At 41.3% G+C, this 24960-nt stretch overlaps 2 protein-coding genes and 1 long non-coding RNA gene across 9 annotated transcripts; 1 reads left to right on the forward strand and 2 right to left on the reverse strand.

Moving 5' to 3' along the window:
* Positions 1 to 10783: 10783 nt before the first annotated feature.
* LOC144037558 (uncharacterized) lies at positions 10784 to 14241 on the reverse strand. Its single transcript, XM_077549122.1, has 3 exons — positions 14232 to 14241; positions 13837 to 13893; positions 10784 to 12715 (listed from the first exon to the last, which is right to left on the reverse strand). The coding sequence occupies exons 1-3, from the start codon at positions 14239 to 14241 to the stop codon at positions 11022 to 11024; spliced, it is 1761 nt and encodes a 586-aa protein (XP_077405248.1). The 3' UTR covers positions 10784 to 11021.
* Positions 14193 to 16424, reverse strand: LOC144037065 (uncharacterized). Its single transcript, XM_077548201.1, has 2 exons — positions 15882 to 16424; positions 14193 to 15787 (listed from the first exon to the last, which is right to left on the reverse strand). Exons 1-2 carry the CDS (start codon positions 16003 to 16005, stop codon positions 14433 to 14435), a joined length of 1479 nt encoding a protein of 492 aa, XP_077404327.1. The 5' UTR covers positions 16006 to 16424; the 3' UTR covers positions 14193 to 14432.
* Positions 15650 to 22732, forward strand: LOC144037068 (uncharacterized). 7 transcript variants are annotated; one of them, XR_013288801.1, is made up of 9 exons: positions 15660 to 15806; positions 16488 to 16566; positions 18135 to 18211; positions 19651 to 19787; positions 19863 to 19961; positions 20036 to 20287; positions 20851 to 21228; positions 21414 to 21560; positions 21650 to 22732. It is a non-coding gene; the product is annotated as an uncharacterized LOC144037068 (long non-coding RNA). The 7 variants fall into 7 exon arrangements; XR_013288797.1 differs by having other exon boundaries at positions 15650 to 15806; positions 18135 to 19328; positions 19863 to 20287; XR_013288796.1 differs by having other exon boundaries at positions 15661 to 15806; positions 16488 to 16592; positions 19863 to 20287.
* Positions 22733 to 24960: the final 2228 nt, after the last annotated feature.

Genomic DNA, 24960 nt, shown 5'->3' on the forward strand with positions numbered 1-24960 from the left:
AGGGAAGTAAACAATCATCTATATAAAGAATTATTCCACATTAATTGCCATCCAAGTTATTAGTTTTTAGTTATTATTATTATTATTATTATTATTATTATTATTATTATTATTATTATTATTATTATTATTATTAAAATAAGAGTAGAGACTAAACTATTTAATCTAAAAACAATCCCAAAAAAATGTAATATATATTTTCTCATTAAACTTTAAAAGCAGATTAACAATCACACAATTAACATTACCTTTTATAAAAACATTTTATTTGACCTCATTACAAAGGTTGATGGCTGTTGGCATTTTTAATTTGAAAAAAGGGGACATCTGGTGGTCAAAATGAGCCACAGCAACTAAAATTTCCATTTGACTCACGTCATTAATTTATTAAAGGGTGACACCTAGCGGTCAGCTAGGAGATTTAAATGAGTGCTCATAAAATTAGTTACGGTAACAGTTCATGTAATGTCGCTTAATGATTTAACGCAGACCCTGAAACTCGCCGTTTTAGCGTAAAAATCTCATTAGTAATTTTACCGTCTAATTAATTTATCCCGTTTAGCGCTTATTAAATGGTTTCATTTGTTTTATTACGTAAATTTGTATTATACAGTTATTTTATTTGCAAAGCAACATTTCAGTATTAATCATTTTCCAATACACTTTTCTTAAGGCTACGTCCGGGATATTCCTCTATATAAAAATTACATACACTCATAACATTATTAACGGGCGGTCGCCGTGTACGCACATTCAAAGTTAAATTGCCGTCATTAAAACCATCGAACAAATGCCTTATCTTATTAGAATAAACTAACCTTTTCCACAATATAATCAAGTCCCGTCGTTCAGTATTAAATAGATTTTAAGTCATTATTTAACGGTAATAATAACCCGGAAGCTTTAGTTTCGTCTAGCGGAAATAATGAGGTCAAATCATTTAGTCCTTCAGAATAAAAGCGTACCGTAGCCCCAACATTTTAAATCATTATTTAAAGTTATATAAATGGTTATAACTTCACCAAAATATCTAAAGCTAGTATTCTAGCATTATTCATCATCATCTTATCCAAAAATACACAATTATGTGTCGTTTTTATTCCACTCGTAAACGCGTTCTTTTATCTCGTATTTTACATCGAACGCCCGGCGGCGCAAACCTCAACGTCCCCCATCAATAAAATTAACTTACCGTAGCCTATAACGGCGCCATAAGATTTATTCCACCGCAATCGTACATCCATTTTATTAGTTTTTCAAACCTCAGATATGTCTACTGGGCATTTCCCCGATCGCAAATGCGCATGTGCTCGCAACTCCCTGTCGCCTCATGACAACCATTTTTGTAGTTCTCAAATAGTGTCCATACTTTCTATTAATTATTGCCCGTATTTTATAGCTTATTATATTATATTATATTATATTATATTATATTATATTATATTATATTATATTGACGTTACGTCGTATTAATATTTATAAATGCAGTGACGTCTCACTTATAACAGAATTAGTCAACACCTTATTTCATCGCGGTCACTTTAAGATTTTACCGTGATGTCAGAGTTTCTTCACCGACCAGACGGCATACACATACAACGGACAGACAAGATATGTCGCTTTGTACGACATATCAAAACATATAAAATCCGGATAACTGTTCTTGTCACAGATGAACAGTATTGTCTAAGAATTATAATAATCGAATATTCAAAGACCTAGCAACTGATCTTAAAGCGGCGTTTCAAATATGCTTATGTCAGTCTGACTTCCACAAGTTGAGCAAATATATCTTGTCTAAGAATATCAATAACCAATTATTCAAAAGACCTATCGAGTGATCTTAAAGCGGCGTATTAAGTCCGTTTTATGTCAATCTGACTTCCATAAGTTGAGCAAATATCTTGTCACGATTACATAACAGCAGCCGTACTCTCTGCTGTGTCTATCCGCTGACTTTATTTTATTCAAGGATCATTTCTAATTCCCCAAGAATCTATCGCTTGTAAAAACAAAATGCTTTTCTTGTAAAGACAAAATGCTTTTCACGCTGACTTCCCCTCAACTTCAATACATATATATGGACTTCAAACCAATTATCCAAATATCTAACGCTTATAAAAACAAAAATGCTTTTTAAGCTGACTTCCTCTCAACTTCAATACATATATATGGATTTCAAACCAATTATCCAAATATCTAACGCTTATAAAAACAAAAATGCTTTTTAAGCTGACTTCCTCTCAACTTCAACAACTTAAACAACTTGTCAAATTGATTTCCCCATGCAATTGCACTCAATTCAACGTGACAGCATCTTCATAAATATTGCTCGTCACCACATATGTGTATACTTCAAATACCGTAGGAAAATCCACAAACATGGACTCCATACAACCAAACAATTTAAACTTATACCTCTGTTCACACAAATCCTACCTTCGATTTAGTTATTAACAAAACGTATGGCGGCCGGAGCGGTCCCAAACAGAAAGAATTCCTTAAACGTGGATAATTACTCCACTTACCTCAGTTAATATGGCGCCAGGAATTCAAACCGTCCGCGAACGCCACAACCGTCAAACGTCTTTGTCGTCAGGTCGTCACCATCTGAAGAAGGTATATTAAAAATCCATACTTTTGCGTGTCCAATAAATCAAATTATGGGATAAGAAATGAACAGAGTTCCTGCGCAGGATGATTTATTCCGGAGATTTCCGTTACATCATTGAATCAAACTCCAACAGTTTCAGATCAATAATGCCACTCCTCTTTCGAAGAGCCCACACTTTATTACAATCAAATCGCAAGAACAGTGTCTCTAACACCGCCCCTCATGAATAAGTAAATGTGTTATATAATGGAAAAATACAGGTTGAAAAACAGAATTCTCAGCACACAGATACAGCTGTATTCGTTTCTAGTCAAAATATACTTTCAAGGCACTTCTCAGTACTTTCTCCCATAACAAAATCTCACAAGCAAGTTAAACTCAACAGCTCCTAATGTAACATAGTTATATGAGTGTGCGCTCTCTCTCACGAACAGAAATGTGTTTTCGCACAGAGAAGGAACTTCTAGACCAAACAATGTGTCCCACCTTAAGGTCAAATTATACTGAGTTCAAAAATACTTTACCTACTTCACATCTATAAAACATTTCAACATGGTTAATATAAAGAATTAAAAAGGTTAATAATGTATAACACTGGCCAGCCAAGTCAGGCCCAGGACCACTGGGGCCGACCGGGACGGCATAATGAGGAACTGTATGGTTTCCACGTGGTTCCCCGATAGACGCATCTGCAGGCTCTCCGTTCGGTGTGAAATCACACCCAGGGGACGCCCGTCAAGGTTGTACATCTCCTTGGCTCTCTCGAGTTTAACCACCGGGCATTTCAGGATGTTAACCATCTTCGGGTCAATAATGCATTCGTCCGCCCCCGAATCCACCAGAGCCGTCATGCAAGAAAAAAACCTCACAAATTAATGAGGCAGTTAAGCAAGAAAAAAACATGTATAATTGCAACATTATAAAGTGGCAAATTTTTGAGAAAAAAAATCTCATAAAATGATGAGAAATAAATTCACAAATTTTGCAAGAAAAAAACTAGTACTTTTTGCATCATTATAAAGTTGCATATTTGTAACATTATAAATAGGGGAAATTGTGAGAAAAAACGTCTTTCTTTTTTTTTAAATCTTGCAGATTTGCGAGAAAAAAACTTGTATATTTGCAACCTTATAAATGGGCGATTTTGTCAGAAAAACTAACCAATTAACCTGAGAAAAACTCGCAAATTGAATGAATGAGTATTGTGTATATTTTTGTATACCCTCCATCCCCCTCCCATCCCCACCTCCCGTGTCTCTCTCTCTCTCTCTCTCTCTCTCGCAGTGGGCGAGTCTGGGATGACACTGTCTGACTGCGCTCTAGCTGTAATCTGACATGGCTAATCTCATCGCTCAGTCTCCTCAGACTAGTAAACTACCAGGTACTCTCCAGCCAATTAGGGGCCCATATGCACGGCACGCTATGCAGGCTAGGTCAAAGCTACGCAGTCATCCCCACTGGAAAAGCTCAGCAATGTGGCTCAGGCTGTCTGAGGCCACAAAGATCTGCTTCCGTAACAGTCCATCTGCTTTTGGCTCGGCCTGGTCCACTTTCATCCCGACCGCCAATTAAAGCACCGTTTGCCATAGTGGCATCCATAATGAGCTTAAATGACTAACTGAATGACTACCTTTTTCTTTCCTTGAAATTGAACATGTTTGCTGACATTATTCATACCTGGGGGAGAATAAATTTAAAAAAATCTAATATATAGTCAGAAGCCTTGTTACATCATATTTTATCATCAAGCCAGTCTCACTTAATCACTTTAGCCAAATTAGTTTGAAATTAGCCCTCTTGCTAACTCCCCGTCTAATGTTTTTCTCTTCCTTCCCACCCCTTTTCTCCCCAGTCGTTTTCACAGCTTTGTGGATTAGACAGATTACATGTCTGGATCTCAGTTTTTGTTGTGTTTTGCTGGACTTCAGGGCAAGGCAATAATCTCCGATACACACCCACCCGACATGTTGTTTTCTCGCCCGCTCTCCTCTTTGACTTTGTCCCACATTCTGCAAACGTTAGTACTCTAAATTGTTCAAAGTCGGGTGGGATAGCTAGCTCACGAGCATCAAGCGCTATCAAAAACAAGAGCAGAAAGTTGTCTAAACGTTGAGAAAAAGGAAGTGCTTAGACAAGCTAAAGAAAGTACACGGACAGCATACCCAGCAAACATGTACAGTTGGGGCCCATATGGGCGCTACTTGGTCCAGTTGGGTTATGGCTTGGAGTGGGCTTTGTTGTTGGGCCCGACATGGGCAGTAAATGGGTGAAACTAATTTTGGGCAATAAGTGGGCTCTGGCTGGGCTTCACTCCAAAATATTCAAATTTTGCACAATAACAGCATGCGCGATAGCGCTTATTACCTGGCCTTTATGTCTTTACAATTAAGTAAGATTTAATGTTTGAAAACAAAAATCTATATTTCTACTTAATATTGACACCTTAAAATAATAGCCTGTCATTTTTTTCAGGAAACACAAATGGAAGCATTTGCATCACAAAGAGATGATTTAGGCAAAAAAACATTATTAATTTTTTGCAACAACAAAAAAATGACTAGGGCATTTCATACAAGTTTGATAGCACAAGATTAATATTTAAACCTAGAAGAAAGCGCTGCACAGCATTCCAAAAAGATATGGGGAAAACCCCTCCCCCTGAAAGCCAATTACAGTAAATGAAGTCTGCCAACTGGTAACGTTTTGCCACCTCAACAAGTACTTCAGGCTCCAGGTTAATTTGAGTTGGAAAATGAATAATTTTGTTTACGGTTCTATTCGAACAAAAGGAATTTGGCCACTGGAAGTAATTTGTACTTACAAAAGAGACTTCCCAAAAACTGGACTATTAAAATGAGGATCTTAATGTGATAGGCCGATGTCACCTTAAATGTGTTTAAAACACCAATTTAGTGATGTGGCTGTATAGCTCAGTGATTAGGGTATCTGACTTGGTTCCATGGTATTCTGGTTCAAATCCCTGTCATGGCACCCATCTCTTAGGAGTCAACTTTTGACTGGGGCCCAAATGGGGCCCATTCACCAGCCATTCCGAACCCACGTGGGTTTTAGCTAGGGCCAATACGATGTCCACCTTTAAACCAATGTACGTTTTAGCTAGGACCCATGTGAGGCCCGCGTAGAACCCATCTGATCCTTGGCCAAAACTAACTGGGACACAACTGGGCAGCCCAGATGGGATCCATTCACCAGCCCATATCCAACCCACATGGGGCCCACATGAGTGTCTTGACAGGGTGGGCTATTACCCTCAATCTCATAATGATAAAAAAAAATCTTGCTGTAGCTTTTAAGAAAGTTTGAAACCTTTGAAGACCACATACAAAATGAAGACAGACAAACCACACACACACACACACACACACACAAAGCCAAAGAGCCATGTGAGTATCATCAGTTTTGGTATCCACTGTGTTAGCATCCAACTTTTGGGGCGCTGTAACTAAAAGCTAAATAGCAAAGAACGATTTTAGCTAGCACTTAAACATTTGTATCATTCTTTAAAAAGTCACAGCAAAAGCTTTTTTTCCATGATGTAAACTGAAGAAATGCTCACTGAATCATCAGATTTTGCATAACTTTTATCTATGTGTAATTTTGACAGCACCCTGTCCAGCACAATCATTGTCGTTGGTATGCCAGTTCCAGGCAAACGCAATACAATACGCCATTTGTCTTCACCGTGTAAAGGAAGCATTTGCATTGCGGAAATATCCGAAACGCCCGAATGTTTGGAATAGTCATAGCCTACTGCCAGCTTTTTTGTTCCTCTCCCTTCAGTCAAACATTTCCGTTCTTATAAATGTTCGTACTTAACCTATCATCTTCCAGGCCAATTGTTACTCTTCCTATTCTTTTTATGTTGGTTTAATGATCGTTCATAACACTGCCAGTTTGGTAATGATTGGAAAATTACTTAACTGGTTAGTCAAGAGTGAGCTCATTCGTTCGTCAGGCAAAATGACTCTGCGTTTTCAATCATTGTCATTGCAGTATTGTATTGATGCACATTGTTTTCATCCTTAATGTAGCTTTTTTGCTTTGTTTGTAGTTTTTATTTTTCTCTGCATTTGTATGACATTTCAAAGGGAATTGCACATTTTAAATCTGTGTCCTACTGCAGCCTAATCTTAACCAGATTTCTCATGCCATCAATCTCGGATTCCCAGATTGAACTTCAGCGGACAAAACTAATACTACAACCAGCTAAAAGCAAGTCTAAATTGCGGCATGGGTATCCTAACGCGATTTTGGCGGATTTGATCAATATCATATTTCATTCAGGAATATGACAACAGTACATCGTGCCCTCTATCTCATTGAGCGCTTCGATCTTCTATCTAGTCTATTTCTGCTTTCACAAAGACATACTGTGCATGTCTCTCTTGTGCTGAATTTCAAGGGAAAAGTGGAGGTGCTTTCATTGGCTAGGAATTGAGTCCGCTATGTTCCCTCCCATGACGGCACAAGTGCTAATAAAACGTCACCTACGTGCAAGGTTACTCTGCACTAAACTTGACTGGGCACAAAAATAACACAAATAAGCCACCAATTTCGAGCAAAATGCATTGTCCAAGGATTTTTGTCTATTTGCAACATGAATGACTAGTTCTGTATATGTAAGTTCTTGTGTGGTTATTTGAAAGTAAAAAAGAAAAGAAAAAAGAAGGCAATAATAATAATGCGCCGAAAGCTCAAGGGCTTAAACCAAATGACTTTGTCTGAGTCATTGAAATAACAAAAAAAACTTAGTGACTTGTTAAATACTACTAGACAAGAAAACCACCATGCAATGACAAGAAAAAGTTTATAGAAAATAATATAATCCCATGGGGCAACTATCTGCATTTAACTTGCATTGTAGGTCAATGACACAGCAGTGAAGTGAAGGCTTCGTCGACTCTGTATTTAGAACAGCCCCCTACTGGCAATAGAAAATGTTTATTTAGTAGTTACTGTATCTTTTATTCTACATTTGTGCAATATTCATTGTTTAGTGATGAAATGATCATTTGATAAGAGTTGAATGATGAGATGGTTAAACAGAGAGGCAGCAGATACTGGTGACAGGCCGATTTTCAATTAAACCAGCACCTTAATGTATTTTCACATAGGTTTTGGTTCTTGTGACACCACCGCCACCTGCTGGACAATTTAGATAGGTAAAGGCCTGTCAACAATTGTCACTGGTGTGATTTCAAATAGAAATCATCCATCATCAATTTAAATCAGCAAATTTATCAATGGCTTAATCAAAACACCCATGAGTTAAGAAATTTAATTTTTTTAATTTTAGTGTTGGGTTATTACTTGTCAGGTCATATGAAGTTTGCTGTTAGCCATTTTGTTTATTAAAAAACAAAAACATCATTAAAGTCAATCTGCAGCATGAAAAAATTGAATTTAACGGCAGAGCCTATTTATTTATTGATGTAAATCTATTTATGGATTGACTTGATTAATTATTCCACATCCATCCATCCATCAACTACCGCTTATCTGGGGTCGGGTCGCGGGGGCAACAGCTTTAGCAGGGAAGCCCAGACTTCCCTCTCCCCAGCCACTTCAGACAGCTCCTCCGACGGGATCCCAAGGCGTTCCCAGGCCAGCCGAGAGACGTAGTCTCTCTAGCGTGTCCTGGGTCATCCCCGGGGCCTCCCGCCGGTAGGACATGCCCAGAACACCTCCCCAGGGAGGCGTCCAGGAGGTATCTGAACCAGATGCCCGAGCCACCTCAACTGGTTCCTCTCAACGCGTCTTGACACAGAGTCCCTCCCGGATGATCGATCACCCTATCTCCAGGGGAGAGCCCGGATACCCTGCGGAGGAAACTCATTTCGGCTGCTTCTATCCGGGATCTTGTTCTTTCGGTCACGACCCACATCGTGACCATAGGTGAGGGCAAGAACGTAGATCAACCGGTAAATTGCCTTTTGGCTGAGCTCCTTCTTCACCACAACGGACCGATAAGCGTCCGCATCACTGCAGACGCTGCACCGATCCGCCTGTCGATCTCCCGCTCTAACCTACCCTCACTCGTGAACAAGACCCCAAAATACTTGAACTCCTCCACTTGGGGCAGGATCTCATCCCCGACCCGGAGAGGGCACTCCACCCTTTTCCGACTGAGGACCATGGTCTCGGATTTGGAGGTGCTGATCTTCGTCCCAACCACTTCACACTCGGCTGCGAACCGCTCCAGTGAGAGCTGGAGATCACGGCTTGAAGAAGCCAGCAGCACCACATCATCTGCAAAAAGCAGAGATGCAATGTTGAGGCCACCAAACCGGACCCCCTCAACGCCTCGGCAACGCCTAGAAATTCTGTCCATAAAAGTTATGAACAGAATCTGTGACAAAAGGCAACCTTGGCGGAGTCGAACCCTCACAGGAAACAAATTTGACTTACTGCCGGCAATGCGGACCAAACTCTGACATCGTCGTACAGGGACCGAAGAGCCCGTATCAGGGGGCTCGGGACCCAATACTCCCGAAACACCCCCCACAGGACTCCCCGAGGGACACGGTCAAACGCCTTCTCCAAGTCCACAAAGCACATGTGGACTGGTTGGGCGAACTCCCACGCACCTTCGAGGACCCTGCCGAGGGTGTAGAGCTGGTCCACTGTTCCACGGCTGGGACGAAAACCACACTGCTCCTCCTGAATCAGAAATTCGACTTCCCGACGGACCCTCCTCTCTAGCACCCCTGAATAGACCTTACCTGGGAGGCTGAGGAGTGTGATCCCTTTATAGTTGGAACACACCCTTCGGTCCCACTTCTTAAAAAGGGGGACCACTACCCCGATCTGCCAATCCAGAGGCACTGTCCCCGATGTCCACGCGATGTTGTCAACCACGAAAGCCCCACAACATCCAGAGGACTTAAGAACTCCGGGCGGATCTCATCAGCCCTCCCAGCGAGGAGCTTTTCAACACCTCAGTGACTTCGACCCTAGAGATAGGGGAGCCCACCTCAGAGTCCCCAGACCCTGCTTCCTCAAGGGAAGGCGTGTCGGTGGAATTGAGGAGGTCTTCGAAGACAAATCTCATTGTCGGGGAAAACCATGACGTAATAATAAACAAAAAGATCACGCGGGACGATATATTTACCAGGAGAACAAAAGGGACACATTAAAACTGCATTTGGATGAATAAGAAACACGTGTAGTACCTGTACAGCGTTGTTTTAAAGCTGTAAAGTCGTGCTCCTCAACAAAATTGCTAATCAGCGCAGAGCAGCGCATCCACGAACCTGAGCACTTATGACACGTAAAAATAAAGCTGTATTCCTTTTTTTTCTTTCTTTAGAGCTCAGTATTGTTCATTCGATTTGACATCATCATTGCTCTCCTTTTTTTTTTTTATTAAAAAAAAACAATGTATATATATATATATATATATATATATATATATACTTCTTTTTTTTGTATGTAGGTGAGTATGTGTATGTGCATGTGTGTGTGCGTGCGTGCGAGGGTGTGTGTATTCATCAGTTCACCTAAAGCCTATTAAAAAAAAATCCCATACTAATAATATAATATAATAATAAATTGCCAAATGCAGAAACATCAATGTAAGTTATCGCGATGTAGTGGCTCTCGCTAACAGACAGAATTAAGTAACCAGAATTAGGTTAAAAAATTCGATATACGTAGACCATGTTTCTTTTTGAATTTTGATATTTGGTGTTTATTTGAGGCAGATATTTTTTCCATTAAAATGTGATTTACTGATAAAGCTGTATTCCTGAAGCGAAAACATGAAGAGTTACAACAGTTTGATGACCTCTAAATATAGGTGTGTGTGTGTTTGTGTAAAATAGTGGGCTTGAGGACCCGGGGGGAACATTCTAGGGGCTCTGGGACCTGGGGAAAGGAAGGAGTGGCGCCCGTGAGATCCCACATTGATTGCTGCAGGTGCGCATGTGGCCACATAGCCACAGACACCATCAAGCTAAATTGAGTTAACATAGTTATATCTACATCTACACAGCTATAACTAAAATCAAAACAGTTAAAATATAAAATGAAACAGTAAAATGTCAACAAATATCATGGCAAGACAAATTAAACGTGGCAAGATATGTGGAGTAAAAAAAACAGAAGGCGGCAAAATATACAGACAACTTTAAATAACTTTGCAACACGTAAGAAGAACCCCATTAGCGAATTTATTAGGAAAACGGATGACAGAGAGGCATTGAGGGCCATGATCACTGATGTCTGTAGCAGACCCGGCACATGAAGAAATATACGCATATAACAGGGTTAAGTCAAGACACATACAATATACGATGCAAGTACACAGATCCTTCGTTCATTCAGCGGGAGACAGGATTTCTGCACCATTTTAAAAGTCAATGCATAAATGACGTCATATCAAGCTTCATTTATCACGGCTATTCTCACCAGCACACCTGTGCCTCTTAGCTTTGGCATTACTTGAATATATTTGACCACAAACGGAGAAGGCAAAAGGCTTCTCTCCAGTGTGGGTTCTTGTGTGCATTTGTAAGTTTCTTTTTTGAGTAAAACATTGACCACAAACAGAGCAGGCAAAAGGCTTCTCTCCAGTGTGGGTTCTTGTGTGCCTTTGTAAGTGTGCTTTTTGAGTAAAACATTGACCACAAACAGAGCAAGCAAAAGGCTTCTCTCCAGTGTGTTTCCTTGTGTGTTCGCTTAAGTTAACCTTGCTAGCAAAATTTTGACCACAAACAGAGCAAGCAAAAGGCTTCTCTCCAGTGTGGGTTATTGTGTGCATTTTTAAGTGTCCTTTTCGAGTAAAACATTGACCACAAACCGAGCAAGCAAAAGGCTTCTCTCCAGTGTGGGTTCTTGTGTGCACTTTTAAGTCTCCTTTATGAGTAAAACATTGACCACAAACGGAGCAAGCAAAAGGCTTCTCTCGAGTGTGGGTTCTTGTGTGCACTTTTAAGCTTATTTTGTGAGAGAAACGTCGGCCACAAACTGAGCAGGGAAAAGGCTTCTCTGCAGTGTGGGTTCTTGTATGTTTGTTTAAGTCTCCCTTGTGAGCAAACTTGTGACCACAAACCGAGCAAGCAAAAGGCTTCTCTCCAGTGTGGGTTCTTGTGTGCACTTTTAAGTTTCCTTTTTTATTAAAACATTGACCACAAACGGAGCAAGCAAAAGGCTTCTCTCCAGTGTGGGTTCTTGTGTGCACTTTTAAGATTTCGTTTCTAGTAAAACACTGACCACAAACAGAGCAGGCAAAAGGCTTCTCTCCAGTGTGGGTTCTTGTGTGCACTTTCAAGCTTGTTTTGTAAGAGAAACGTCGGCCACAAACAGAGCAAGCAAAAGGCTTCTCTCCAGTGTGGGTTATTGTGTGCATTTTTAAGTGTCCTTTTCGAGTAAAACATTGACCACAAACCGAGCAACTAAAAGGCTTCTCTCCAGTGTGGGTTCTTGTGTGCACTTTTAAGTCTCCTTTATGAGTAAAACATTGACCACAAACTGAGCAAGCAAAAGGCTTCTCTCCAGTGTGGGTTCTTGTGTGCACTTTCAAGCTTGTTTTGTAAGAGAAACGTCGGCCACAAACTGAGCAGGGAAAAGGTTTTTCACCAGTGTGGCTAATCATATGTCTTCTCAAATGAAAGTTGCTACCAAAAGTTAGTTTACAAAGAGAACATTTCCAACATTTGCTGCCAGTGTGACATGTCACGTCACCGTCAGACTGTTCGTCATCAGTGCGAGGAGAGTGTGACGCGTCTTCAGCATCTGACATTAGAGCTAACCGGCTGTCTGCTTGTGATCCTCCACGGTGGTCCTCATCCTCTTCAGTCGTTATCAGTTGTCTTGAGCTGCTGCTTGAAGGCTCCGCCCCTTTGTTGTTTTCATATAGACATTCATCTTTAATCTTCAAATGGACATCAGTCCCGGGCAACTCTGTGAACTCCTCCTTCTCCTCTTTGATGTATAGTGGCAGCTGCTCCTCTTTATTTATGTTGGTGGGGTGTGGCTGCTCCTCTTCTTTAACCTGGAGAGGCTCCAGGTTGTCCTCCTCTTTCACGCCAGGGAAGTCTGACTCCTGCCGCTCAGGACAAAGATATATTTCACATGCGTCTGCGGGACACAAGAGGCACAAGGTTTGGTAAATGCACTTTATTGTGGGGTTATGTATTTTATATTTAAGATTATCACATGGGCCACGCGAGCGCAATAATAACAAAGCCGGGAAAACGTACGAGGTGTATACGTGTATGTATGTATGCATGTATGTATGTATGTATGTACGTACGTACGTGTGTAGAAACAACAGATTTGCGTCAGCTAGTAAAAAATAAAAAAAAGAGCAATTGCTTAGTGCTGTGTACAAGTGTCACAGCGATGTGAAAATTGAAAAAGCAGTTCTGAGAAATTCAATTAAGATCTGAGTAATGTACCAAAGCGACAGACAAAAACTGTAAACGTAAGGTAACAAAGTGGGCGGATGAAGATTCCTTTCAAAATAAAATAATACATATTGTTGAAAAGTGTTGATTAAGCAAGCGACAAACCTGCTCTGTTCAACACAACACGAGGCTGCTTGCACACAGCGTCCAGCAGCTGACGTTGTCGCTCGTTCTCCTCCTGTGCTCCACAAAGCTCTTTTTCGCACGTCACGTTCGTTGCAGCACATATTTTCACGATATCGGCGACACTCTATTTTCACACTTGGCGTCTGCTGAGCCAATGAGTCGCTAAAAAAAACGCGTCTCCTTTTTTTGGTGGCTAGCAAGCTAAGCAAAGCTAAACAAAGCTAAACAAAGCTAAACAAAGCTAAACAAAGCAAAGCTAAGCAAAGCTAAGCAAAGCTAAGCAAAGCTAAGCTAAGCTAAGCTAAGCTAAGCAAAACAGGGCCGAGAGATGTTGACGAGCACCACCTGATACGAATGTAAGCAGACACGAAATGTAGCAATTATTTTTTGACTTCTCTAAAGTAGCGACGCACGCACAGTGTCGAGGTTTAAGTCCATTCAGTCTGAAATCAAGAAGAATCATATAGTGAAGCGCGACAGCGTCCTAGAAGGGAGTATCATCGTCACGTGAAACTTACGGCAACTCCAGTTGTACAAATTTCATGTCCCAGAAAAAACAAAATATAATAATATACAAAATATATCACGCTGGACGATATATTTACCAGGAGAACAAAAGAGACATATTAAATCTGCATTTGGACGAATAAGAAACACGTGTAGTACCTGTACAGCGGTGGGAGTGCCCAATCAGGAGCTCTGTGTCACTGTTGAGCCCCCTGACTAGATGTATTTAATTGGCCTTTTACTTATTTACTCTTTTTAGCAAATTATAACTTATCTATTTTTTAAAAGGTTTAATCAGGCAAAGTACTATTTCGAAGTGGCTGCCGTGAAGAAATATTATTGTTTGCTGTGTGAATCATTTAAAAGAATTGTTTGCCCCTATACAAAGTAATTGCAGCCTACTATAGGTATATTTATGCAAAGAATATCACGGCAAGACAAAAATTATATGTGGAGTAAAAAAACAGTAGACAGCAAAATATACAGACAACTTAAAAAACTTTGCAACACGGAAGAAGAACCCCATTAGCGAATTTATTAGGGAAACGGATGACAGAGAGGCATGGAGGGCCATGATCACTGATGTCTGTAGCAGACCCGGCACATGAAGAAGAAATGTACGCACATAACAGGGTTAAGTCAAGACACATACAATATGCAATGCAAGTACACAGATCCTTCGTTCATTCAGCGGTAGACTGGATTTCTGCACCATTTTAAAACTTATTCCATAAATGAGTTCATATCAAGCTTCATTAATCACGGCTATTCTCACCAGCACACCTGTGCCTCTTAGCATTGGCATTACTTGAATATATTTGACCACAAACAGAGCAAGCAAAAGGCTTCTTCTCTCCAGTGTGGGCTCTTGTGTGCCTTTGTAATTTATGCCTGTCAGAGAAACTTTGACCACAAACCGAGCAAGCAAAAGGCTTCTCTCCAGTGAGGGTTCTTGTGTGTGTTTGTAAGTGTCCTTTTCGAGTAAAACACTGACCACAAACAGAGCAGGCAAAAGGCTTCTCTCCAGTGTGGGTTCTCGTGTGCCTTTGTAAGTGTCCTTTTTGAGTAAAACATTGACCACAAACCGAGCAAGCAAAAGGCTTCTCTCCAGTGTGGGTTCTCGTGTGCCTTTGTAAGTGTCCTTTTTGAGTAAAACATTGACCACAAACCGGGCAAGCAAAAGGCTTCTCTCCAGTGTGGGTTCTCGTGTGCCTTTGTAAGTGTCCTTTTTGAGTAAAACATTGACCACAAACAGAGCAGGCAAAAGGCTTCTCTCCAGTGTGGGTTATTGTGTGTTTGTTTAAGTCTCCCTTGGAAGCACACTTGTGACCACAAACTGAGCAGGCAAAAGGCTTCTCTCCAGTGTGGGTTCTTGTGTGTTTGTTTAAGTCTCCCTTGGAAGCACACTTGTGACCACAAACTGAGCAGGCAAAAGGCTTCTCTCCAGTGTGGTTTCTTGTGTGCACTTTTAAGTCTCCTTTTTGAGTAAAACATTGACCACAAACGGAGCAAGCAAAACGCTTCTCTCCAGTGTGGGTTCTTGTGTGCACTTTCAAGCTTGTTTTGTAAGAGAAACGTCGACCACAAACTGAGCAGGGAAAGGGTTTTTCACCAGTGTGGCTAATCATATGTCTTCTCAAATGAAAGTTGCTGCCAAAAGTTTGTTTACATAGAGAACATTTCCAACATTTGCTGCCAGTGTGACATGTCACGTCACCGTCAGACTGTTCGTCATCAGTGCGAGGAGAGTGTGACGCGTCTTCAGCATCTGACATTAGAGCTAACCGGCTGTCTGCTTGTGATCCTCCACGGTGGTCCTCATCATCTTCAGTTGTTATCAGTTGTCTTGAGCTGCTGCTTGAAGGCTCCGCCCCTTTGTTGTTTTCATATTGACATTCATCTTTAGTCTTCAAATGGACATCAGTCCTGGGCAACTCTGTAAACTCCTCCTCCTCTTTAATGTATCGTGGCAGCTGCTCCTCTTTATTTATGTTGGGAGGGTGTGGCTGCTCCTCTTCTTTAACCTGGAGAGGCTCCAGGTTGTCCTCCTCTGACACGTCACGGAAGTCTGACTCCTGCCACTCAGGACAAAGATATGTTTCACAGACGTCTGCGGGACACAAGATTTGGTAAATTCACTTTATTGTGGGGTTAAATAATAAAATACGTATTGTTGAAAAGTGTTGATTAAGCAAGCGACAAACCTGCTCTGTTCAACACAACACGAGGCTGCTTGCACACAGCGTCCAGCAGCTGACGTTGTCGCTCGTTCTCCTCCTGTGCTCCACAAAGCTCTTTTTCGCACGTCACGTTCGTTGCAGCACACATATTCACGATATCGGCGATACTCTATTTTCACACTTGGCGTCTGCTGAGCCAATGAGTCGCTAAAAAAACGCGTCTCCTTTTTTTGGTGGCTAGCAAGCTAAGCAAAGCTAAGCTAAGCTAAGCTAAGCAAAACAGGGCCGAGAGATGTTGACGAGCACCGCCTGATACGAATGTAAGCAGACACGAAATGTAGCAATTATTTTTGACTTCTATAAAGTAGCGACGCACGCACAGTGTCGATGTTTAAGTCGATTCAGTCAGAAATCAAGAAGGATTATGTTGCGAAGCGCGAAAGCGTGCGTGTCGACGGCAAAGCGGCCTGGAACGGAGTATCATCGTCACGTGAAACCTACGGCAACTCCAGCTGGACAAATCTCATTGTCGGGGAAAACCATGATGTAATAATAATAATAATGTGTGTGTGTGTGTGTGTGTGTGTGTGTGTGTGTGTGTGTGTGTGTGTGTGTGTGTGTGTAAAATAGTGGGCTTGAGGACCCGGGGGAACATTCTAGGGGCTCTGGGACCTGCGGAAAGGAAGGAGTGGCGCAAGGAGTGGCGCGGGTGAGATCCCACATTGATTGCTGCAGGTGCGCATGTGGCCACTGAAGGATTAAATTATAATTTGTAATCTTTTGCGTGTTCAAATAAATCAAATATGAGATTCTTGTGAAGAGGGTCCTTGCAAGTTGATTTATTACAGAGATCTCTGGTCACACAATTGAATATCACCAAAGCAGTGTCATCCAAGAATGTGTGTCCTCTTTTGCCCACACAGCCTTTTTATTCAAAACATCAGGAAACGCCTCTGTCATCCCGTGAGGTACAGAATGAGTTTGCATTTTGCCAGTAAACTAGATCGTCCTTGAACTTTCACATTTAGACAAAACAGGTTCTCAGTATGCTAGATTGAACTTGGACTTTCACATTTAGACGAAACAGGTTCTCAGTATGCCAGATTGCACTTTCTTCACATTTCGACAAAACAGAATCTCAGTATGCCAGATTGCACTTTCTTCACATTTCGACAAAACAGAATCTCAGTATGCCAGATTGAACTTTCTCAAACAGGACAAAGAAAGGGAATATAGACAAAACAAGATAACAGATAGGTTAAGGTCGAGTTATATTGAGTTTAACATTTATTACACCTGCTCTACACATCTATAACTAAATTCAAAATGGTTAAAATATAAAATAAAGAATTAAAAATGTTAACAATGTTAACACCACATAGCCACAGACACGAGGACGCCCAACAAATCGCACAAGAGAATCTAGACCCATACTATGCCTGTCGAGTAAGCTGCTCGAAGTAGCAGGGAATCCGTCAAGACGGTAAGCATATAATAAAATTACCTGTCATAAGTTTACTACCCGCTGATATCTCTCACATACAATTAGGGCTTCATTTCAGCCTACCGGCACCTGCACAACACCCCGGAAGCAAGGTAGCATTTGGGAGGGAGCATTGTCCAAAAGGTATGACCTGTTTACTTAATTGAATACAATTGTCCAACCAAGAGTCGTTTATCTATATTTACCTTCATTATTATTATTTAAGTATTATAATAATGGGATAAGCGGTAGAAGATGGATGCATTCATTCAGTTACACAACGCAAGAAACAATGTTTGTCTTTGTAGGAGGGCCCAACCAGGAGCTCTGTGCCACTGTTTATCCCCCTGACCCGTTTTATGTAATTGGCCTTTTACTGACCCCCCCCCCCCCCCTCAGCATCCATATTCAATAAAGGCTTTATAGGGCAAAGTGCAATATAGATGTGGCCGGCACCCAGTCTGGGTCTGCCGCGAGGGAATAATATTGTTTGCTGCGTGACTCTGTTAAAGAATTGTTAGCTGTGTGATCTTTGCGGATTGAGATATAACCGACACAGCTAAATTGCGCCACACTCTTGTCCATCGCCTGCGCCTGGCATTTCAAATCAGCTCAGATAGCAGGGTTGTGTGTCATTTGCAATCACCACACAAGAGAACCGGTGTTGATTGTGCCACCGTTTGATGCCCTGCAAACAGCACCGAGTCATTTCTGTAGCGATGCGCGCTTAATGCATACACGCCCTCACATGCTGTTTCTCCCACGGCCCCCGCTCCCCCTTGTCTATTCCCCAGGCCTGAATCCCTCTTTTGCTGCGGAACGGGTGGAGAGGAACCAGGAGCCACCAGAGCAAGGCAATAATGGCACACAGGTAATTGCACAGCAGCCCAGCATGAATCAACCCTCGACAGATTTATATGGCGGGAAAAATGCTCAAGCTACCGAGCTTCATCGGGATAGTAAAAAAAATTCAAATACCAATGGCATTGATTGCAAATAGCTGGAGCCTTGCGACAGAGGTACAAACCAAGGGGAAAAGTAAAACGAAATGGTGCCCCATAGAAAAACTGATGCACAAAACAGTAGCAACCTAAATAAATGCTACACCCAAACACAAAAGGCATTGGAAAACAAGCAATTCCTATGTGAGCGCCGATAAAGCTAGCTAGTAACCAAATGAGCTCCAAGTAGTAGCAGCTGGTTCTTTATTGAACATATAGACACAAAGAAAATGAAGAGTTTATATGTCAAAGAGGGGTAGGAGGAAGCCAAAAACGTATCTAGTCCTACCCGCTATTAGTTTTCATGCAGGTAAAAAAAGGCAAAGTCTAAACGTAACCACATATACAAGTGCACATGAAATCAACAGACACATACTTGACTCACCGAGGCAATTTTCAGCAGCTATTAATATATTGCCCAGAAAGAATTAGTCAAAGCCATATTTAAGTCTTGCATACAAATGACTACAACCTTCTCACCTGCGCTGAGGAAGCAATGACCTTTCATGCTCCAGGTTGCTGACGAAACCCAGAAAACAGGTGATGCAATGTTAGTTGAGAGTAAGGGAGAGAAGTGCAAGATGCGATTGACTCTATATAAAACAAAAAGCAGTTATCAAAAGCCAATTTGTGCAAAATACGAATATCCCACTGTAGAAGAAGGCTCAATGAGTTAAGTATCCCTTTAATGTTAGGCGGGGTTAATTGTATATATGTGTTGTGCATAAATATGTGTTGATTACGCTTGTGGCCACGCCCGAAGCCTCGCGAGACGGGCTTCCTACGTCATCGCCAACACATAGTTTCGCGGGTGATTCGAAATAAAAGGGCGCACCGAGACGACAATGAGCTCACAGGTGACGCTGACACACCCAACTGGCATCTTCAAACCTCAATCGGATTTGTTTTGCAATGGACCAGTCCACAACGAAAAAGAAGAGAACATCCCCTGTCCGGGATCATTTTGAGCAGATCTCTCCTAAAAAGGTACAAATTATAATAACCAGTGTGAATATATATTGTAAATTATTGTGACAACACAGTGTATCCCTCGTTTTAATGTCTTTCTTCTACTTGCTGATATTTCAAAAGGTGAAGTGTAAACTTTGTTCTAAAGAACACTTCATCTATGTTGAGGCATTCTAGGGCCCTGCATGAAAATGAGGAGACAACTCAAATAGAACCACGCCCAGCCATTTTAACATGCAATGAAAAAACAGCATAGCCTACCATGTATATTCCAAATGTGACAGATGAAATGAATGACATCTATCATTAATAGGCCTACTCTGTTTCTGTTAAACTGCAGCGGATAAGAATGCAGTGGAAGAGGCATTGAGCAATATGGTAATTGAAGATTGCCAGCTCTTCAGTTTTGTGGAGGACGCAGGGTTCAGGAAGCTTATCCAAGCTTTCGACACTACATATGTTCTCCCCACCAGGCAGGTGTGTATGAGAGCACATGAATCATTATTCCCCCATAACTGCTCTTCCAATAGTGTTCTTTCTCCTTTCCTTTAGACTTTGAAAGCCATGGTGGAGGAGAGGTACCAGCAGGCAAAGGAGAAGGCCCAAGAGCTTGTAGCAAAGTCCTCTGCAGTGAGCATAAGAGCAGATACTGTATGTGGACCAGCATCAACACAGATGCATATCTGGCAGTCATTTCATTGATGAGCACACCTCTCTGCACTCAGCTGTGCTCCATTTCCCTGACCGCCATACAGCTGAGAACATGGCTGCCGTTAAATCGGCACTCATGGCACAATGGGGCATTGCCACCAAAGTAACTTGCCTTGTGACAGATGGTGCAGCCAACATGGCGGCATGTGCCAGACACATGAAATCTAATGGTGAAGAAGGCTCTGGCAGAAAACACTGAGCTGTCTGAGATCCGTCTTCAGTGTAGGAGTATAGTTGGCTATTTCAAAAGCAGTACCACTGCAAAGGTGAATTCCTTTATTACACAGCAGTATTCAAATTAATGCTGAATTGTCATGTTTTGGTTCTGTCATGTTTTGGTTTTGGTTCTGTCATGTTCAGTTTCTGCTTTCCTTGTGTGTTTTCCTTGTCTTGTTGATTGTGACCCTGCCCTTCCTTGTGTTGTCCAATCAGTGCCCTCAGCCACTTGTATCTGGTCCAGGTGTGTCTTGTTGCGTCATTAGTGTTGGTGTATTTAGTCTGCTGTCTCTCCTCTGTCTGTGTTGGTGCATTGTGGTATGTATGTTTGTCCTCATGTCATGCTGCCTGTTTTCTGTTTCCTCCCAAGTTCAAGTTCATGTTTTGTTGCTGTCTGTTTTTTTTTGTTCCCTCTTTTGTTCAAGTTCAAGTTCATGCTTTGTTTTATGTTTTTGAACTTTGGAAACCTTTTTGTTAAATAGAAATTAAATCTCTTTTTTTTGGACTACACCCCTGCCTCCTTGCTCTGCCTTCCCGCATCTGGGTCCTAAAGCCCCCCGTTTTGACATGAATGACTTGAATAATGTTTTGTTTCCTATTTTATTTTTTATAGACAAGGCTGAGACAGGTGCAGGAGCAAATGAAGCCTAGAGCCTGTGCTGAAGCTCATTCAAGAGATAAGTTGACATCCATAACTGCTTCCACTCTCCTTTCAAACAATAATGACCTTTTATTTTCAGGTGGAGACAACCTGGAACAGCACCTTCCACATGCTGCAACGCATGTACAACCTCAGGGAAGCCGTAGGAGCAGGCCTACACACCGACATCCCACCAGTTGAGGCTCATTTCTGAGAGTCTGCAGGTGCTGTCCCCATTTAATGATGCCACCGTAGAGCTCTCAGAGGAGAGTGTCTGGGTTCAAGGTCATACCACTTTTGGCCATGCTGCACCACACCTTGGAGGATGACATGGGAACCATACAAATGGAGGTGAGCAAAGCAATGGCTGAGGGTCTTAAAATAACAACTGAGCATCATGTCACTGGCAACACTGCTCGATCCCAGGTTTGTATCAGTTGTCTGTTTTTCCTCATCTGTCTACTAGTACCAACAAATGAGCAACTGCCTCTTGTTGAACAGTTCACAACTGCAATGAGTCTCACTGTCATTTGCAGGTTCAAGAAGATAGGCTTCTTTAGCCCCAATAAAGCACAAGAGGCTGAGAGGAGGCGCACAGCTGAATGTGCGACAGTGATCCGGCACAGGGCATCTTCCGCCTCCTCCCCATCATCTTCATCAACACAACCGGCCTGTGGAGCAAGGTAATATTCAATACATTCTAATGGTGTTAATTAAGCAATAGGAAATGAGCGGCAGTGCATTCTTTTGCTCCCATCTCTACGATGGGCAGCCAGAACTGCCTGTTGGCTGTTAGTTGTGTCTTAGGTGACAAACTGTGGCGGCGATTGGACCACACAGTCATGCACAGGAGGACCCAGAGTGAGACCGCTGAGGTCCTCACTTACCTGGGGGAACCCAACATAAGCAGGATGTCAAACCCCCTGGACTACTGGGAGCTGCACAAACATGTCTACCCAAACCTCTACAAACTAGCAATAACCTTTCTCTGTACCCCGGCCTCATCCCTTGCGAAAGACTAAGATCTAAAATGACAAACCTTTTAAAGCCCAAAACTTTGGAAATGCTAGTTTTCCTCACTAAAAATGAATGAAAGGTGTGTCTTGTTTATGTCAATGTCTAAAATAAAGCAATCATTCTTTCAAGTACATTCATATCACAACTCCCTGCCCTTTTGACCCCATCAAATCCATGGTATCATTTTAATCACTGTCTGTCATGACATTTATTTTCCACATGAGGGTGCAATAGCACAAATGAAGCCTCATGATGCTTCATCCCAGGAGCGAACCAGTTGGATGGAAGGCCTCATTGCTTCAGTTTACCATCACTATGTTCCATCAATTGTAATGTATTTGTGGATTAACAAGTGTTTTCAGTATGGACACAATATGTTTTGCAATGCATTTGTGTACTAAAGTACCATGCATCTATTACAGTGGAACTATTGAGGTTCAAGTGTTGTGTGCACAGTATGACGGTTTAAGTGCTTTCAAAATATCAACTGTTTCATAGCAATAACAAATGAGCAGGAGATGAGACTGGGCAAATCAAGGGCTTTATTACAAAACGTAATGGAACAAACTTCAGATGACTTGACTGGTGCGGGTAGCAGTGATGGTCGGCAGGTAGAGGGGCAATGAGCAGGACCACATGCTGTCTGATTAGCAACCAGCCATACCTGTGCAGAAGAACGGAGACACCAGCACACTCAATGGACGCTATCCCACTTCACATTGGTCACTATTGTTTTTGTCTAAGCATTACTGGCACGTTCCTCTATCAGATGCTAACCTGTGTATTGGTATGAAACTCAAGTGTAATCTGATATTTTATTAAAATACATTTTTGTAAACATTTGCATGGGTTGTAACTATATGCTTTTTGTCTGGGCTGATAGAGATTTGCTACGGAAACAGTTGTGTCCAAATGTCACCATTTTTAACAACTCCAGAAATTGACTGTTAAAATGTCTATCACATTTTACGACTAGTGCTGGAGTGTGACAAAGCAAAACTAAACGCTCCTTAAAATCTGTCGTAAATTAATGTCAGGGAAATATTATCCTTTCATTTACCTTAAAGTGCATCTTCAACACAGCTACTGTCCAGCTGAGAAATGAATGTCCTTCACTCTTGCTTTTTGGGGGTCTTCCATCAGTCCTGTGTGCCTCGTATGCCGTCTTCGCATTCCACTTTTCTGTGGGAGTCTGTATTTTTTTAATGCTCTGTATTGACTTTCACTTTAGTCTGTTTACGCATTAATGTATTCATAGTTATTGTGAGCTGCGCAAGGCAAAGACTGATTTCAGTTTAGTTTGTACGCTGACCTCTGCACACAACTGACTTTAGCACAAGGCTAGCAAATTCCTCAAGCAAAGCACTACAGCGGATGTCATTTTTGTCAAGTTTACTTTTACAGTGAACTCCAACTGGGGGCCATTCATTACACTTAGTTGACTCTTAGCCATTTACTACAGTAAGATGACAATGTTTTGTCTATAATTAATCTTTTTTTCTGTTACAATTAATACCCAACATTCTGCAGATGACACTCAGGTAATGATCTATCACTGCTCCGCTCTCAAAGCCTTCATGGCCCAACTAACAACTGGGTCGTGATTGGTCTTTACTACTTCCTTAGCATGTATGATGTTATCCTCAGTCAATGCATTTTTAAACATATCAATTATATGAATTACAATTATTGGCTTATTCTAATATTTTCTAAATATATAAACACAAAACAGTCAAACCTTACATTTTTATATGCCTGGCTATTTTTGATTTTATGTTCTACCAGCTAATTTGTTCAAGTGCTTATACATCCCATTCTATGCTACAGCAACATCTAGTGGTCAATTATTACACACTATGACTTTACAAGACGCTTAGAGATGACTGAATCACATTGATTCGCTCCAGGCTTGCTACAAGCATGCACACCATTATGCGCTTTCATTGTTATTTTTTATTTTTTTAAAGAATCAATCAAGGAAACAATGGAACTCACAGTTCTATTTTCATTAATTGAGCTGGCTGGGTAAGAAGATTAGTTTGATGCTGGTAGCTTCTTGATCTCGACCCATTTGACCTGCAACACATACCATAGTAACTAAATCAAACACTACACATTAGTAGGTTAAAACCACCAACATCCCCATTTACCTAACTACCTGCTACTGCAGTCTAGCTAGAGACACGCTAGCATAGGTTACCTGATCTTACCCTAGCTTAGCTAGCTACTGAAGAAGGTATATTAAAAATCCATACTTTTGCGTGTCCAATAAATCAAATTATGGGATAAGAAATGAACAGAGTTCCTGCGCAGGATGATTTATTCCGGAGATTTCCGTTACATCATTGAATCAAACTCCAACAGTTTCAGTTTCAATAATGCCACTCCTCTTTCGAAGAGCCCACACTTTATTACAATCAAATCGCAAGAACAGTGTCTCCAACTCTGCCCCTCATGAATAAGTAAAAGTGTTATATAATGGAAAAATACAGGTTGAAAAACAGAATTCTCAGCACACAGATACAGCTGTATTCGTTTCTAGTCAAAATATACTTTCAAGGCACTTCTCAGTACTTTCTCCCATAACAAAATCTCACAAACAAGTTGAACTCAACAGCTCCTAATGTAACATAGTTATATGAGTGTGCGCTCTCTCTCACGAACAGAAATGTGTTTTCGCACAGAGAAGGAACTTCTAGACCAAACAATGTGTCCCACCTTAAGGTCATATTATACTGAGTTCAAAACTACTTTACCTACTTCACATCTATAAAACATTTCAACATGGTTAATATAAAGAATTAAAATGTTAATAATGTATAACAATGGTTAATATATGAAATAAAGTATTAAAAATGTGAATAATGTATAACACTACCTTCATTACCCGTGTGGCCTTGGATGGAAAAGGCACCGCTGAACGAACTGAAATGGGTTAGCCGCAAGGGGAGGGAGGCCATTGACCTGCTTCCCAGTCGGTCAGCGGTGCCTTTCCACCAGTCGTCACACGGGGAATGGAGCCAGGACAAAATGTGGGAAGGAAGGTTGTTGTTTCTTGTTTTTTTT

The sequence above is a fragment of the Vanacampus margaritifer genome, chromosome 17, assembly GCF_051991255.1.
Source record: "Vanacampus margaritifer isolate UIUO_Vmar chromosome 17, RoL_Vmar_1.0, whole genome shotgun sequence".
Taxonomy (NCBI): Eukaryota; Metazoa; Chordata; class Actinopteri; order Syngnathiformes; family Syngnathidae; genus Vanacampus; species Vanacampus margaritifer.

Coding starts and splice junctions, on each gene's coding strand:
- LOC144037558 (XM_077549122.1), bottom strand. Junction 12,716..13,836: donor GCACTCCCACCGCTGTACAG/GTACTACACGTG, acceptor TGTGTCCCGCAG/ACGCATGTGAAATATATCTT.
- LOC144037065 (XM_077548201.1), bottom strand. CDS start 16,005: ATGTGTGCTGCAACGAACGTGACGTGCGAAAAAGAGCTTTGTGGAGCA. Junction 15,788..15,881: donor TGTTGTGTTGAACAGAGCAG/GTTTGTCGCTTG, acceptor TGTGTCCCGCAG/ACGTCTGTGAAACATATCTT.